At 40.1% G+C, this 18,508-nt stretch overlaps 1 protein-coding gene across 7 annotated transcripts in view; it reads left to right on the top strand.

The window, feature by feature from the left end:
* RBFOX1 (RNA binding fox-1 homolog 1) overlaps positions 1 to 18,508 on the top strand; it is a 1,591,566-nt gene that overhangs the window by 643,773 nt on the left and 929,285 nt on the right. For all 7 annotated transcript variants that reach the window (XM_039349789.1, XM_039349790.1, XM_039349788.1 and 4 more), the window contains one exon: positions 2,018 to 2,080. In XM_039349789.1, the coding sequence (XP_039205723.1) occupies positions 2,018 to 2,080 (63 nt within the window). The remainder of the gene's footprint in view (positions 1 to 2,017; positions 2,081 to 18,508) is intronic.

The raw sequence follows: 18,508 nt of genomic DNA, 5'->3' as shown, positions 1-18,508 counted from the left end.
AGTTAGACTTAGATGATACTGGGGGGAGGAGGAGGAATGTACATGGGAGTTTAGATAGACATAACAATATTGTAACTAGGGTGTGAACCAAGGTTTTTTGAAATAAGAGATGATAAGAAATGGTGGGTTGAAGAACTGGAGGGAAAGCCCGCATTTCAAACTAATTGGAGAATGTGATTTATGACTGTTAATTAGAGGAGAGAATTGTGCTTTGATACTATGTGCTCAGGGGGAGGAGAATTGAGATTTTGGCTTGGCCTATGTACCTGCCAATACTATGTACTCGAATAAAGATTCTTTAAGGTAAACAATGCCTCAAAGTTCTTTGAAAAGTTTCATCTGTTGGAACCCTGACAGTGTCCCCTGGGTTTTCATTTACAGATCAGGTCTGCTACAAACACAATTACCACTGGTAGAAACATAGAGGCTAGTCCGAGAAAACACATGGCAGTTTTGGCTCGTACCAAGCTATAATTGGGAAGATTATTTTTAATCACAGTTACTCCGCAGCCCAAACATGAGGGATTTCTTAATAAGGCTGACAGGAAATTAAACCCAAGCCCAAACAGCATTGATTGGGTTGCCTCAAAAGCACAGTAATATTCTGAGTTGTCTAATTATAGACCTTGATAACATTATATAACTATACTTTGGAAGAAGACCTTTAAATGACCAGCTATTGTTTATTTGCTTCATTTTACCACTTTCTTGTTTTTGAAAATCATTGGATTAAATGTTTCGGGATGCAGAATTAATTTTGCATATATTTTCTACATCTAACTATTGTTTATTAGCCTTTCTCGTATGCCATCAGCATTGTTTACCTCAGTATCCAGGCAGATTGCTGTTTTTTAGATGTGTGCATCTAGCCAGCCATGGCATTAAAAAAGAGACAGATTCCTTATTTTATTAGCCACTGATTTGCTTCAAGCTTATTTTTTAAAAAACAATGAAAGTTATAAAAACCAATGTACAAACCAAGAAAGGGAGGGAGAAACTTATCCATAAATCTAAATCTTTTTTTTTTCCTGTAAAATCCTCAACAGGATATCAGTAAGTTCATTAGACCAAAACAAAAATAGAGAACACCAAATTGTATGCTAGTGTTTTGTATTTCCATCCTGATAATTTCAACCCTTTGGCTTTTCACACATGCTTAGCTCACTCTAAAACACAGGAGCAAATTTTACGAAACATTTCTTAATAAGAATGGACACATCATTCTAAATCTTTGCCAATTTCACTTAATTCATTGGAATATTCCATCATGTTTCCACATCTGTCTGCAGTCTTAAGAACAAAACAGGACCAGTGATATTCCAAAGGTGCATTTTCAAAATAGAAGCACCTTTGGGACAACCATGATCTGAATGATGGGGAATCTCCTTAGACAGAACCAATGATATTTACAGTATGTTCTCCAGTTTGTTTTTTTATACATTTTCTTTGAACAGGAACATTTTTTTCCATGCGTGCAAAGTTAAGATCTGTACCACAAGAGTTAAACTGCCTTCTATTTTCATATTAACTGGAATATGGAAACTATTGGGAAATACATTGGTGCGTCAGCCTATAGGAATAGTAAGTAACTACTAGGACAGTAAGCGCAAATTGAATATTTCACTTAGATAATGTAGATTAGTGAAATCTTTAGTCATCCTTTACTTTGCTTTAATGGGCAACACAAATGCTACATGCTAATTCAGACATTCTTTTTCTCTTTCTGCTGAGAGATTACTTTTAATTCTCCCATGAGAAAGAGAATTGTGGTTAATAGGAATGCAGGAAACATGTATGATTGTGCGTTAAAATAACCTTGAACAGTCATATCCAGGTGGATAATATGTAGGAATAAATAAATGAGGTTAAACCCCATTCCTGATCTTTCTCCCTTTCCCCCTTAAAAAGTATTGTCTGTGTAAGTTTTATTTTAAACATAAATGATCTAAGGGTCTGGGGATCCTGGGAAAGACTGTATGAAAAGAAATAATACATTGCATTCTGTGTTTTATTTTAGGAAACCATAGAGAAGCCCAATGTAAGTGGAAGTTACAGTTTTCTGGAGCGAAGCATTCTTTCTGTAAGTGTAAACTTTCTTTTAATACTACTATGCTGTTTTAATTCTTATGATTTTTAAGTCTCATTTTACTACACACAGAGAGAGACAAATTACGATGAAAATGTGTATAACAGAAAACTACACAATGCATTGAGTTGTTTACATATTTATCAATTCTATGTAGTGATTATTTTTCTGAGTGTTTCTCTGTTGGAAAGAAGAGAAAGGCCTTGCTTTTGGGATTTGTTAAACCAAACACATTATTTTTTTTCTCACATATATATTTTTAAAGTTCCCTTTTAATAAAAATCCCCCAGAGTAATATTCATATCTGTCCAGCTGTTTTGGATTAATTTGTTCTCTGGAATTTACTGGTATAGGATAGTCTTTGTTGTCCATAGTTTATTCTATGAATAGAATAGAATAGAATAGAATAGAATAGAATAGAACAGAACAGAACAGAACAGAATAGAATAGAATAGAATAGAATAGAATCAGCAAGACAGTTTGGACTGTCAGATGTATGCTGTGTTCCCAGTATATTTCAAGGTGAAAACTCTAAATCAGGGGTGTCAAACTCATTTCATTGAGGGCCGCATCAGCATTGCGGTTGCCCTCGTGGGGCCGGATGGGTGCAATCTACTGGGTGGGCATGGATGGAGTGGGTGTGGCCTACTGGGTGGGCATGGCCAGCTCTACATCGTTCTTGTCAAGGGTGCCTGTGGGGGTCTGGGCAGGAGTGGGATAGATCTGAGGGTCCCTGGCAGAAGGGGGTGGGACCGGGGCAAGCGCCAAGGCATGGTCCATTTCTTCATTCCTCACAAAGGGGGACACCTCCCCAGCATGCACCCAGAGGGTGAGGCTGACGCGGCAGGGGCTGGTTCCTCGCTGTTTCCAGACGGCCTTGTGGAGCTAAGACTGAATGCATTTCAGCATAGATGGCACCACAAAATTGTACATTGGCTCCTGGCTGGCCTGGGCCAGGGCCAAGGCAGAGGGGGCTGTTCCCTCACTGTTTCCAGGATGACTTCATGGGCCACATGAAACCACTTCACGGGCCGCATCCGGCCCCCGGGCCTTGTGTTTGACATGTCTGCTCTAAATAGTACTTTTAATACTATCGGCCAAGGTATTGGGAGTCTTGAAGGACCTCTGTCAGTGGTCAATTCCTGAATTGTTATAACTTTGATAAAGTGCTAGATTTTACTTGTTCCCTCAAGGATTAACAATGTTGTGTCCTCATATTTGTGAAGGAAAAGCAAAAGTATTTTGTTTTGTTGGCAGTTTTCAGATGCTGCTCTTCCTGCTAGATTTTGGGTAGACATGATGTGAATTGTTGCTCTTTGATATTAAGGCATTGGCTTTTGTAAAATGTTTCTGCAATTTTTTTACTTTTGGAAATCATTCTGTATATTTATAAAATCACTATATTAAATACACTATTTTCCCTGTGATCGTTAAGGCATTGCAATGGCTCCGCACAAAATTCTAGGCTTAGAATGTTGTGTATTGTGTCTGTATTCTACCTTAAAAAGGACAGCATAGATTTGACAACAGTGTGGAAAAAGTAAACATACATAACAAAAGAGTTGGATCAAATCCCTATTGAAATAATTTTACCATACTGTTACTTATAGTTCAGAAAAAGTCCAAATGAAAATTTTAAATAGTTAAGTGCCAGTTTTGGTCCTCTTAAATTTATCACCAACACCAACTCAGTTCGTCTGCTAACAATCAAAAACCCACTTCCACATCAGTTAGTCTACCAAAGACTGACGGCACATTTCCACAGAACACTGGAATCTTGCACAACATTTGTGCAAGAACAATTTGTGGTGTATACAGTTGGCAGGCCGTATGGAAATTGTAGGATCTGCTTCCGCCAGTCTGTTTCCTTTTGGGATTCTATTGCTTCCTGCTGACATGGGAGATTGGTGAGAATGGACAGATTTATCACTCCTGATCTTCCCAGTAATATCCTGAGCAAACGCCAGGCTTCCCCAGAGTACATTTTGAAAAATCATCAAGGTACCCAAAGCCCATTTTTAACGGCAGACACAATACGCACATGTTCTATCCATAACTCTTGCAAGCATTTTGCATTTACAGAAAACACTTGTTGCTCAGATTAGAAATTAGCTGCAGTTTCATTCAAAAGTCTCCTACAAACCTCATTCTTTCTGTTCCATAGCGTGCCAATTATTATTATTTTTTACTTACTTTGCGCTCTCTCTCACCAGCAGTGCCATCTGTCATAAAACAGTAATATGGCAGTTAGCAGGACTGGAAGGAAAAACAGTGAAAGATAATTTCTTCCACCAAGAAGGCAGAAGAGAGAGAGAGTCCCCAGCATAGGGGAGATAGCAGTCCCTGAGCTGATTAGTATGACACCATGAGATGCCAACAATTTATATACAGTTATTAAATTTCAATATCTTTATAATGCTGACTGGAGGGTTTGAGGTGTAAAGGCTGTGTTCCCAGTGTAGAAAAAGAACTGATATGTCGGCAAAGATCAGCCTGATTAGAGCAGATAGATTAAGACAACCCATCCATGGATTCTCCATCCAATCATGCTGGAGAAGGCTGTGTTCCCAGTGTAGAAAAAGAACTGGTATGTCGGCAAAGATCAGCCTGATTAGAGCAGATAGATTAAGACAACCCATCCGTGGATTCTCCATCCAATCATGCTGGAGAAGGCTGTGTTCCCAGTGTAGAAAAAGAACTGGTATGTCGGCAAAGATCAGCGATCTCCTTATCCCAGGAATGGGGAATGATGGCTGGCCCAGAAATTCTGGGAGTTGAAGTCCACAAGTCATAGAGGGGCCCTCATTCCCTACACCAGAGGTCTCCAACCTTTCTCAGTTGGTGGACCAGAGGGAAAGGGAGGGATAAGCATTTTACGCATGTGCATGCACACACAAATGGGGCCACGAGCACACGCAATGCAAACAGGGCGGTGCTAGTGCTCGTTTGACACTCACTAACACTGCCCCATTTTTGTTGTGAAGATGCTAGCATCACTCCGTTTTTGCCATGCGGCACCCCATTTTTGTCATGTGGCGCCTGTTTGTGTAGTGACAGCGCACTGGCCAGCCTGTCCTGTGGCCCAGTGGCCAGCAGGCCATGGCCCGATAGTGGGCCATGGGCCAGAGGTTGGGGACCCCTGCCCTATGCCATGAAGATAATGGCCAAGCGTCCAGTAACTCCAACAAATGAGATTAAACGCCTAGAATCTGAAATTCGGAATATGGGTCCTTAAAGTACCCGACTCCTTTACATGGCAGAGAATGATCCTTCTGTTGTATATGAAGTTTTGCTCTTCTCTGCCATACAGGTTTTAATCCAGTTGAGTTATAGCCAAGTTATATCTAGGGCTGAGTTCAGGAAACACCTGATGAAGAGGTTAATCATCTGAAGAACTGAGATTGATGTCCTTGTCTTGGTGTGGAACCTAACACTAGGGAAAACAAGAAACAGGAACAAGAACACAACACAACACAACACAACAGAACAGAGTTGGAAGGGACCTTGGAGGTCTTCTAGTCCAGCCCCCTGCTCAAGCAGGAGAACCTACACCATCTCAGACAAGTGACTGTCTAGTCTCTTCTTAAAAATCTCCAGTGATGGAGCGCCCACAATTTCTGGCCCTCAACATTTGAGAAAAGTTGAATTTCGGTGTGTCTAATTAGTGCCAGTGTTTCCCCTTGTGATTGGAACCAGACGGACACTTTGAATATCAATACTTTTTCTAGGGCTAAGGGCTGACTGTCATTTAACAGAGCTGAGTCTGGAATCCAGCAGGTTGCCTGGTTACAGAGAATGTAGATGAGCTGACTGCTTAGTCCACCATATGGCTAGTCATTTCATCCCAGTCACCTGTGACATGACCTACACGTGTAGTACATTAGCAATTTATAAGATAGCTTATAATTTAGGAAACACAGAAGCAGGCAGGTGACCTATCAAAAAGCCGGTTTTCTTCATTATTTTCAAGGGTTCTTAAAAATGCATGAGTATGTTTCAGACCAAAAAAGGCTTCTATAATTAGATCCTTGGCAGGCGTCCGCAAGTAAGTTGAGATGTGAAATTTGAATGTTTATGGTGGTGCTGAGAAATTTAATAAACTTGTGTTTTTCCCCCCAAGATCTTTAAAGTGCTGTATACATTTCCTAATTTTGTGAATGACACCTAATTCCTTGGGGCGGGGGAAAGAGCACAAAGAAAAATACAATCACATATACTAAACTTTATGGGGAGGATTTTCCATTTGAAAATATTTTAGTGTCCATTTCAAGGACTATTTTCAAGGTCACTTTGTACATAAAGAAGAGCAGCTGCTTTGAATTTCCTATTAATTTTTCATCTTATAGCAACAAACTAAACAGCACCTGGATTAGACAGCACTACCCGGATTAAGCAAGCCTCAAATCTTACTTAATTATAGGCTGTTGAATTATTTGCAGTCACACATAATGCTAAACCTGAGCTTTCAAAGCATGGATTCATTCAACAGACTAAGCCAAAGCCCAGCCTTCACATTGTTGTGTGGCATGATATGTCATTTTTGTCAAAAACACTCCTATTTAAGTTTGTGCATTTTGTGTGGTAAATACCTATTAGTATATGCAAATTTTGCCCACATCAAAAATTGAAACAGGATAAAAAATTTAAAGCATATTTAAAGCATTATGTTTTTAAATGAGTTTACGAGTTCCATTCCAATAAACAAATTTCTTACTCTCTGGTGCCCATGCTTTCTAGAAGAAGTGGAAAAGAGTGTATTTAACATGGTGAATGGAGATTTTGCTACTTATTTTGTGTTAGTAGTTGCATTTATTTATGTTTTCTACCCAGGGAGGTTTTTGTGTAGGGCAGAGGTCCCCAACCTTTGCAGCTTGGTGGCCCAGCTGGGGGGGGAGAGGGGAACTGGACCCCATGAGTGGTGGGCCGGCACATGTGCATGCGCAGCTCCACTCACACAAGAGAGAAGCTTTGAGGCATCACTCACACATGGGGATACATGCACACCAGCCTGCCACTCACGTGGCCTGGTTGCAAATAGGCCATGGCCCACAGGTTGGGGACCCCTGGTGTAGGGAATACAAACCAGCTCTGAATGTTCCAGAGTACGATGGAAGCGAAGGTATGGTCTTTTCCAACATTACCCTCTTCTCTTCATCTTGCCTGGTAACTTTGACATCAAAATTCTCCTTAATTAGATATTAACATTGATGACTGGCAAGCAGGAGCCATTTGGAGCTCTTTCTCTTAATAGAGAAAAAATGAATAATTTCTGCTAAAGAATTCATGTTGAACCATTGTGTCTTCGTGCTGTTTTCATAACAAGAAAGAAGAAGAAAGAAAACCATGGTGTTTATTATTACCATTTTTTTTTATCAAACGTGTATGCTGTCCGTCTTGCCCATGGTGTCTCTGGGCAGCTTACAGACATTGGATAGAATGCAGTATGGAACATTGAAAGAATAAATAAGGATCTCAAGTTTAAAAGTTCAATTAAAGTAAAGCTAAACATGATGGAGAGGGAGGGAACAAGGTGTGCACAAGGAGAAGATATCATACCCCCATGGGGGCCCCACTAAACCTTCCTGATTTATGAGTTGGTTTCACAGCAAAAATCAACACCACAATGGTACATCCCTTTTCACTCTTGTGTCTTTTGACTTACAGTTTTTCTTCTCTTCATCATCCTATCTCTTTGGGTCCCACTGCCATACAGGAGGTCTGCCCTACATAGGAGCTGAATTGGAAAGTGTGAAAGTTGAGGTCACCCAACCCGCTCAGAAATTTGATTCTAGGTTTCAGAACACACGCCCAGGATATTCTCTGTGAGATCCTGGGTTTTGTACCTTTCCATCTTCCAAAGTGCATTGCCCCTTCTGGAAGAAACCGAACAATGCCAACTTTTATCAGTCAAAGTGTCTTCAAGGGTGTCCCCCCCCCCAAAAAAAATTTCTTCCTTATCCATTTAGTGGACTCCATCTTGACACTAATTCCCTTTTTTTTTCTTCTCCTCGTAGAGGCCATATTAGATGGACATTTGTGTGCATATGTGAGTCTTCCGATACTTTCTCAAAGCACACAAACACTTGTATCCTTTGTGGGGTGCTTCTGCAATTGCAGCTATCTACTGCGCTAATAAAAAAATATGTCCGGGGCAATGACCTACCTGAATCATTAGACACTAATCATACAAAGCAATTGCAAGCAGATTGATTAAATGCCATCGCTTTCCCTGGAGTAGAAGCAGGACCAAAACATTTTTTCCGCCACCCCTTAACAGATGGCATTTTGCTGTGTTTTCACAGCACACTCAAGGAGCAGGTGGCAGGGTGCTGGTGGAGGAAGGCAGCTTTTGAAACCAGCAAGGTATCTTTGGATTGTGCTAAGGGTATGTCACCTTCCTTTGAGAGATAATTCCCTTTTTAATTTGAAAGGGGAATCAAAAGGACTGTTTCCCTCTCCCCCTCCGCCCTGCGGTTAATTTCTTCCTTCTCCTTAAGTCTGCCTGCTAAAAAAAGTTTGCTATTTTGCTTCGCCTGGGCTCCACAAGATCAGAGCTTTCCAGCACACATCAGAAGAACAGGAAAAAGTCAGTCGGCTAGAAAGATTTGATTTTCAGCACCTTCCCAAGGTCACCTCATGTGGCTAAAGGAACGGGTGGAAAAATAAAAGTAAAATGAATTGACTTTGTGCAGCAGAAAAGGGTGGCTTTGACATTCTCTCAAATCATCTTCTGATCAGGAATAAATGACTGTGAGGTATCGATTTCCAATCCTTATGGTCCCTTACTCCAGCAAAACCTCTTTCCTCCGCAGCAGATTAAATATATTTGGCTGTCGGTTCTGCCTAGCTTTGTGCTCCTATTAAAGGAACATTGGTGGAAGGCGGGGAGAGACAGATGTAATTTTGGCCTCTTCTCTAAAATAAACCTTTTATTTCTTCCCATTCCCATTTGAACAATTTCATCACATGACTTCTGTATTATTATTGCTGCTGCTGCTGCTGCTGCTGCTGCTGCTGTTGTTGTTATTCACACAGTCAGCCAGATGTTCAGACTGGGTTTGGTATTTTTTGTCTACCGATCAAGTGCTTCCAAGGACCTGGGATAGGCAGATGTGGATGTTTCATAGTGTTACAGGTATTGTCACAGGATGGAAGCAGTTCACAGTAAAGCCATCTCTTGCAATTGACTGATGGCGAATTTGTCAGTGCCGATGATGGTGTTCAAGTGGTGCTCCAGTTGTTTTGGATTGCACCCAAGGCGCCTATTACTATTGGTACTACCCTTGCTTGCCTTTGCCACTGTCATTCTATTTCTATTTGTAGGGCTTTGTATTTTGTTATCTTCTCCAGTTCTTTCTCGTCTATTCTGCTGTCTCCAGGCACTGCCACGTCCACTATCCAGACTTTTTTGTCTTTCTTATCGACAATTGTTAAGTCTGGGGTGTTATGTTGCAGGTGCTTGTCTGTTTGAATTCTGAAGTCCCAGAGCAGTTTAATTTTATCATTTTTGATGACTTACTCCATTTTATGATCCCACCAGTTGTTAAGTCCGGGGTGTTATGTGGCAGGTGCCTGTCTGTTTGAATTCTAAAGTTGTTGTTGTTGTTGTTGTCTTCTAGTCTCTGTGAAATTTCTCTCTCTTTTTTTAATTCTTGTTTGGAGAACATTTGCCATTGTTTTAAACAGAGTGCCTTCCACAATACAAGCAGCACGTTTTAACAGTGAGAACTTGCCCCTACACAAATTTGCAGTTGTAGAAAGTATCAATTTAGAAACAAATAACAAAACCCTTGGCTTTCAACGTAATCTATGAATAGATTTTCATGATTCTGGTTGCACAACACCTGGTGCTTTTAAGTTGTGTTGGAATTGTTTATGAGTAAACAGTTTAACTTCTTTTACCCAGAAGAGTAAAAATGAAATGCTACTTAAAATTCCACATTAATTAACTGGCATCTGCTCAGCTTGAAGTAGAGTTCGGGAGTATTAAAATATTAAAAAGAAAACTATTGAAGTCCTGCTTTTAAGAAAATTGAGCCATTTGAGTCTTTGAAATCCTAACAGGAGTTGAAGAAGACTTTTTGCTTAATGTTTGATATTTTTCTTCACTTTCAATCAACAACTGCAGTTCTTAAATCATTAAGACCATGCCTATTTAATTTTGGAAGCTATTCTTGGTTTTATTATTTTATAAGGGAATTAATTAAAAAGTAATATTTGTATAGACGTATAATTAATCGTAGCTTTCTTTGATAAATTATAAGAGATCTCACACTTGAGTATGTTCAAGAATTCCTGTAATGTGGAGATTAGAACAAAATGGAAATATGTTTTAATTAATTTAATGAATATAGCTCATTTAAGTGTTGTAATTTGCATGTGGATCACTTGTTTTGCATGCAAAATGTTCTAGGTAAAATTTCAAGCATCATCATTTTTAAATAGGGTAGGGATTAAGAAGGCTACTGATGAAAAAAAAAACATTGAAAATGGGTGACGGTTGTCACGAACCATTACTAAATTGCATGGAATTACTATTTGAGACAGCAATATAAACTAGCTCCCTATATTTTTAAATCAAAGCAATAGGCCAGCTAAGACACTCTTAGATCAATTTATAGCCTGCCCATTAAGAATTGTATTATACTGTTTAACAATTATTTATATTCAAATTTAGCAGTGAAATTAAACATATGCATTAGAACACCATTGGAAGCAATAGCTGGATTGTCAAAATGATTGTAGCAAAGCTGGTGGATTGTAGCCTTCAGACCCCTTATCATCTTTGTTGCTCTTCTCTGCTCTCTTTCCAGGGTCACAACTTGATAAAATTAATTGTTATTTGTCTTCAGAGGATTTGATGATTTTTTTATTATTATTAATGTTTGTGGTATGAAATATATGAGCATTTTCTGAAGTAAAATGGGACAGACAAATAAGCCAGGCAGCCAACCATACTTATAAACTTTCCTAGGCTGCCCTTTTAAGCAAAAAGTATTCTCTCTCTCACCAGAAACTTCCTTCCATTGTTTTGGTGCTCATTAGAACATGTCAGTCATTCTAGAAACTGGTTAAATGGCAAATACAGGAGCGTTGCTCTCTCCGGATGGATTTACAATCGAAGAGTGAACTTTAATAATGTTCTTGGAGTTTTATTTCTTCCTTTGCTACGTTATAAGGTAGGATAATTGATATGTGATGTAATCTAGAGGCATACAGAACATCCCGTTTTGGGTAGCAAAGGAAAATAATGAACATTTCTACAATTTGTAGTCCACGTATCGTCCGTTGGTGGCTCAGGGCTAAGTCCACCCTTCCTCCAATAGCTCTTCTAAAGAGGAATCATTCATCTCAATATTCCCTCTTTTGCTTATAAGGAAAGGAAAGGATGGCACACGGAGTATTTTTCACTGCAGTTTTTGTTTTTTAGAATTTATACTAGTCTCCTTAGCAGCAACAACCGTTTTATTTCTCATGTAGTCGTAACTAAGAGTGTTACCATTTCATCAATTAAGGCGTTCTCTTAGATGGGTGCACTTCATTTAAAAGGAAACAGCTCATTAAGCTAAAGACAACACAAAAATGTAAAAGCATAAAAAGGAGATGTTGGGAATGTTTCGTGATGTAACGTTACCCTAGGTAACGTGCACACACGGAAGTTTGTTGTTCAGCAGTGAAACTCTGAGAAGAAGTCGTCATTTTAAGGTTCAACATCTAATAACTAAACTTTGAGTTCTTGTTAGGACGCTCATCTTATTTCAGCTAAATATCAATACCTGGATATGGAGTTCATAGCCAAAGCAGATGCAGAACTACGTCTGGGGGGGAAAAATGTGGAAAGTCTCAAGCAATCCTGGGGAAACTAATTCCAATTAATACAAACAACTTCACAGGAATGTGCTTCAGGCATACTCTTCTATGAATTATTTTAACCATCTAAAGCAAAACAGCTTTAACCTACAAAACCAAAGTCTATTCTCTCTCTCTCTCTCTCTCTCTCTCTCTCTCTCTCTCTCTCTCTCTCTCTCTCTCTCTCTCTCTCTCTCCATAGAACAACAGTCATGAGGGACATTCGATAAGGCAGTGCTAAGTTAATTGCAACATGAGAATTGGGAAGATGAGAGTTTATGTACCTATTCTGGTTCTTTGATGGATGAATAAAGGTAGGCAGTAAATAAGCCATGCATTGGATGACTTCAGCTAAGAAACTGTGGTTAATTACATCTTAGTGCTGTGGTTTTAGGAGTAAAAATCAGGCAACTATTTGCAGGTTATCCTAAACTCCTTGAATCAAAGTTCAAAAATCTAAAAGAAACAGTGGATTCCCTATTAGTATAACAATAGACCCCATATTGGAAGGATATACAGTTCAAATCCATGTCATTACATTATAATCTAGGAACGATTTCCAGATAGAGCTGAATTACTGTGGAATTTCTGTCGGAGAACAAACTCCTGAGGACATGATTCAGCAGTCCATCTGCATTTAAAAGACAAAGGCGGCTCTTTCAAAGACAGCAAAATCCACATTCTGGACAGAGAGGACCGCTGGTTTGAAAGAGGGGTCAAAGAGGCCATCTAGGTCAAAACTGAACAGCCCTCTCTCAACAGAGGGGGAGGGAAATGGCATCATCTATCTCCAGTCTACAACATAGTCCTTTCAGCAGTTCCAAGAAGGCTTAACAGCCATTTGCGCTATTCAGGTGACCCTGAAGACACAGATAAGCCTCCAGGGGCTTCAGCAACTTGCTAAAAGAATGCAAATGACCAGCTGTCTGCAAGGAGTATAAACCCTTCCCTTCCCCACCATCCAGTCAGAGCTAAAGAAGCTTCTTGGATGAAAAGTGAAATGTCTTCAAAGAAAAACAAAGTCCAGTTGCCCCCTGAAAAAGCACCTTTGGGATATAGCTGAATTCTGCATCAGATGTGCTTTTAAGTATGAACATTATTCTAGGCATCATAGAACATAGAATAATAAAATTGGAAGGGACCTTGGAGGTCTTCTAGTCCAACCCCCTGCTCAAGCAGGAGAACCCTACCATTCTGAACAAATGGCTGTCCAGTCTCTTCTTGAAAACCTCTACTGATGGAGCACCCACAATTTCTGGAGGCAAGACGTTTCATTGATTCATTGTTCTCACTGTCAGGAAATTTCTCCTTAATTCTAGATTGGATCTCTCTTTAACTCGCTTCCACCCATTGCTTCTTATCCTGCCTCAGATGCTTTGGAGAATAGGATTCTTTCTTCTCTGTGATAGCCACACAAGTACGGGAAGACTCCTATTGTATCACACATAGTCCTTCTGTTTTTTAGACCAGACACACCTAATTCCGTCAATCTCCTGCTTGAGCAGGGGGATGGACTAGACACACGTCCAAGGTCTCTGTTCTAATATTCAAGAATCCTGCCACATTTAATTCAGCTTCAAATTCAGAAGTACAAATCCATCACACTGGCACTCTTTCTACTATTAGACCAGTGTTTCTCAACCTTGACGATTTTAAGGCATGTGGACTTCAAACTCCCAGAATTCCACAGCCAACCAGAAGTCCACATGCCTTAAAATTGTCAAGGTTGAGAAACACTGTATTAGACCAAACATTAGAGATTTCTTCCCTTGGAATTCAGTATGTTTGTTTGTTTGTTTTAAGGCAAATCACAGACTTTCACTTTCCTTTGTGAAGAATCACAGTTTTATATTATCTCAATCCTGACAGATAACTGCAGTGAACAAACATACAGGCCAAGGACTTTTTGTGGAGACAGTTGTCCTTTTCCACTGCTCTACAGATGAGATTGAATAATCTTACTCTTCTAAATATAGATCTCATGTGTGTGTCATTGTATAGGATAAAAAAAAGGGGGTGGCTTGAAAATAAAATGTATAGCAGATGTGGTCAAATGCACTTTCTAGGATTCTCAGATGATGGGAATAAACGATGTACGGTAGGAGAGGATTTGGCGTGTCACGTGTGCTCTCTCGGTGTGTCAAGTCTTTATAAGGATTTCCCTCCCACGGATAAACGGTGGGACTCCACAAAACTTCTACACTTATTGGCAAGCACTTCAGAAAAGATTAAATGTCAAGAGGCAGTAAAGAGCATTCGAAAACAAATATTGATGCTAAAAAGTTATTGCCAGCAATTAAAATAAGAGGGCGGAAGTGTGTGAGAACACAAACAATTAACAAGAGTGAGACAAAAAGAGTGTCAGTCAGACATGATTGGGCACATAAAATCAATTATTAGCCCATGTTATTATAGTATCTTTTTTTTCCCTGTATAATCTCGTTTACTCAGGGATTGCAGTAAAATTTATCCAGGCAGTAAATTCCACACTTTGTTTTGCTATGATGTACTTTGGAGGTGCTAAAAGTATCACAGGCAATGTAATCAAGTCATTGACACTCACATTTATCCCCTCTCTTTTCTTCTCTTAATCAAAAGCAGTCCAGGGTCCCCTCTGGGAACCACAGGCAAGACCGATAATGCACTGATATTAATTGGGGCTTAGCATGGTGTATGAAAACAGAACATTATTTTTAACCAAATACAGTTAAGCTGGAAAATTATTTCGAATGATATAGATGTACAGTTCATTTCTACCTTGAGTGGCAACCATTGGCTTAGCAACTGTTCGAAGTTACAAAAGCAGTGGGAAAAAAATTTAATTATGGCCAGTCGTTACATTTAGGACTGTCATGTTTTATGAATACTCCTATCCACTTCTGTTTATGTCTGTCTGGTGCTGGTTCAACAGAAATTTTAAGGCAGGGGTCTTCAAACTTGGCCCTTTTATGACTTGTGGACTTCAACTCCCAGAATTCCTCAGCCAGGCACGCTGGTTGAGGAATTCTGGGAGTTGAAGTCCACAAGTCATAAAAGGGGCAAGTTTGAAGACCCCTGTTCTAAGGCAACTGCTAATACAGAGGTCCCCAAACCCTGGGTCGCAGCCCACATTTGGGCCATGAGCTGTTTGGAACTGGGCCGCCGAAGCAATATTGAGCACATGCGCATCCCCTTGCACGAGAAGTGGACGAATATGTGTATGCACACTCCAGTTGCCGGTCTGTAAATCCGGAAAGGTTGGGGAACTCTGTGCTAATATGCTGTTCTCTATATAAGGACTCTAGACAGGCCCTTATATATCCTGTGTTGAAGAAATTTCCAGCTATGGAGTGTGAATTCTATTTAACGTTACTTCTTTCAAACAAGGACTCGAAAATAATCCCTCAGTTTGTGCTACCATGTATATGACATACCACACTGTTATTTAATTTCTTATAATAGTATTTTCCTTGGGTTTATTTCAATATTTTTGTTCCTAATTATTTTTTTATTACATTTTTCTGTTATACATACATACATACATACATACATACATATACTAGGAAATAAAACGTGAGCACCAGGAAGAGTTAAAACATTAAAAGTTTTATAAAATGTTAAAAGTTTAAATATAAAACATTTAAAAATCCTCTCCTCCCCTTCCCCTCCCTTCCTTATTTTCCCCCTATATCTTCACTTGCATTTTATATTTTTGACAAGATTAATAAAAAATTAATGAGAGAGTGTCAGTGTTTCATCACTGATTTTTTTACGCCGATACCTGTTAGAAAGCACAACTTTGGGGCATCAGAGTGGTAAACTGATGCCCCAAAAAACTATGTATGTGCAATGAACCAAGTCCAGTTAATGAGACCAGAAGAATGTCAGGAAACATTTGATAACAATAAGAGCTATTCAATAGCGGAATCAGTTATTGTGTAAGTTGTTGAGTTTCCTTTTGCTGCATTGTCTTCAAAACTGAGTAAACATTTTATCAGTGATGTTTTTATTTGCCTACATGTACCAACCAGGGAGTGGAACTCAGTGGTGTTAATATTCTTTCCAACTCTTCCACCTCCACCCTTTCTACATTTTGTTCTTTGAGTGTTCAATTAAATAAAATCAAATTTATTATACCCCAAGGCCAGGTACAAACAAAATACCTAATAAAAGCAGTAGTACCTCCAGGCACGCTGGCAGATACGTCAATGCTTGGAAATAAGGCACAAACCTGGAAATTATGAATAATCCAGATATGCAAGGTTTCACCTTAGTGGGGGAAGAGTTGCATTCAAGGGAAGTAAAACTGCATTCAAGAGGAGCTTTTATGTCATGGCACACACCCCATGAATCCTCTCCTTCCTATCTCCCAGAAATTAGTTGCCAGCCTCTCTGATGGCCTTCTATAAGGTCTTGAAGATGTAGCTTTGTGTTCAAGTCTAGGGTCCTGACAGTAAAACTGAGCCAGTCACCTGGCTTGGTTGAATGTTGGACTGTGGCTTTGTGATTTTTTTCCCCCAGCTGCTTTGATGACACAGTGGTTAGAATGTAGTATTGCAGGCAAACTCTGCCCACAGCCGGGAGTTCAGTCCTGACCGACTCAAGGTTGACTCAGTCTTCCATCCTTCTGCGGTTGGTAAAATGAGGACCCAGAGTGTTGGGGGCAAGAGGCTGACATTATAAACCACCCAGAGCATGCTGTAAAGCACGGTGGGGCAATATCTAAGTCTAAGTGCTATTGCTATATTTTGTATGTGTTCTTAGACTTACAAGATGCTGCAAGAGAAGATGCCTACAGATCCTAATTTTATTACTCAGGTCATGAAAAGCAAAAAATAGTATAACAGAATCACAGGGATGGAAAGAACCCTGGAGTCTTCTAACCCAACCCCTACTCAAGCAGGAGAACCTTTATCATACCTGGCAAATGGCTGTCCTATCTCTTCTTGAAAACCTCCAGTGAAGGAGCACCCAGAACTTCTGGAGGCAAGCTGTTCCACTGATTATGTTGCTTTCCTAGTCAGGAACAACATTGCATGCTTGCTACTTGGGTGCAATTCAGTTAATTACGGCATAATTTTGCAGACAACACTTTAATATGATGGTTATGCAAATTTATGCCCCAGCCACTCATGCAGAGGAAGAGCAATCTGACTAGTTTAATGGCCAAGTTCAATTTGAAATTGACAGAACATGGAAACACATAAAAGGGAAGATTTGCTGCTTGGGGTTGGAGAAAGGAATGCCAACCTCGGAAACAGTGAAGAAGAAAATGTACTTGAACTGAACAGCCTAGGAAACAGAAATGAACAGAACAGTTTTATCCGTTTCTGCCAATCTTATCTTTGTAAGCCATCAGGAGTCACTGAGATTGGGGTTGGGTAGCCCTATAAAAGGCTGAGTGCCAAAAATTGAGGCCTTTGAACTATGGTGCTGGAGAAGACTCCTGCAAGTCCCCTCGACTGCAAGGCGATCCAACTGGTCAGTCCTAGAGGAGATCAACCCTGACTGCTCTTTAGAAGGCCAGATCCTGAAGTGGAAACTCAAGTACTTTGGCCACCTAATGAGAAGGAAGGACTCCCTGGAGAAGAGCCTGATGCTGGGAAAGATGGAGGGCAATAGAAGAATGGGACGACAGAGAATGAGATGGCTGGATGGAGTCACTGAAGCAGTAGGCGTGAGCTTCAATGGACTCCAGAAGATGGCAAAGAACAGGAAGGCCTGGAGGAATGTTGTCCATGGGGTCGTGATGGGACAGACACGACTTTGCAACTAACAACAACAACAAATATTTTTCTTTCCCCTAACTCATTCTTCAAAACAAATCAAAGTGACACCTAGATGGAATACTCAGAAGGAAAGTTGAATCCATGTTTCTCAACCTTGGCAACTTTAATATGTGTAGACTTCAACTCCCAGGATTCCTCAGCCAACATAGCTGAATTGAAGTCTGCACATGTTAAAGTTCCAAGGTTGAGAAACACTGGATTATATTAGTGGCAGAAGGTAGCTTTAACAGCAGAGATGTGGTCAGAGAATTTTACAAGCTGCTCATGTGCAAGTTGTAAGACACTTTAAAGGAGTAGAAGAAAACCTATTTCTACCCAGATCCAAATTATGCAAGCTGTTGCTGTTCATGTTAAACTTTTGGGATCCTTTTGAACCTTGGTTTTGAAGAATAGTCTCGAAAGCACTATCGATAGCCAAGACAAAGAAGAAATGGACAATTGAACTAATCATTCCAGGGTTCTTACCCAAGGCACAAATACTGGCTAAATACTCCTTAGGTCATTTTGGAAGGAAAGATAAGCAAATAGGCTGTGACGTGGATGGACTTGATTAAGCAGAAATGAATGCACCAGTGAAAGATCTAAAAGTTCAGGTTAAATCTAGATCAGTGATGGTGAACCTTTTAGAGACTGAGTGCCCAAACTGCAACCCAAAACCCATTTATTTATCGCAAAGTGCCAGGGCTGCATCAGCATTGTGGTGCCCTCGGGGGGGGCATGGCCCACAGTGTGGACATGGCTGCAGTGGTCACAGCAGACTGGGTGAGCATGGCCGGGGCCAGTCCCTCGCCACCTCCAGGGCATC

The sequence above is a fragment of the Crotalus tigris genome, unplaced genomic scaffold (assembly GCF_016545835.1).
Source record: "Crotalus tigris isolate CLP2741 ecotype Arizona unplaced genomic scaffold, ASM1654583v1 scf7180000018301.7375997, whole genome shotgun sequence".
Taxonomy (NCBI): domain Eukaryota; kingdom Metazoa; phylum Chordata; class Lepidosauria; order Squamata; family Viperidae; genus Crotalus; species Crotalus tigris.
Note: the sequence above shows the minus strand (reverse complement) of the source record. Positions and strands in the feature narration are given on the sequence as shown.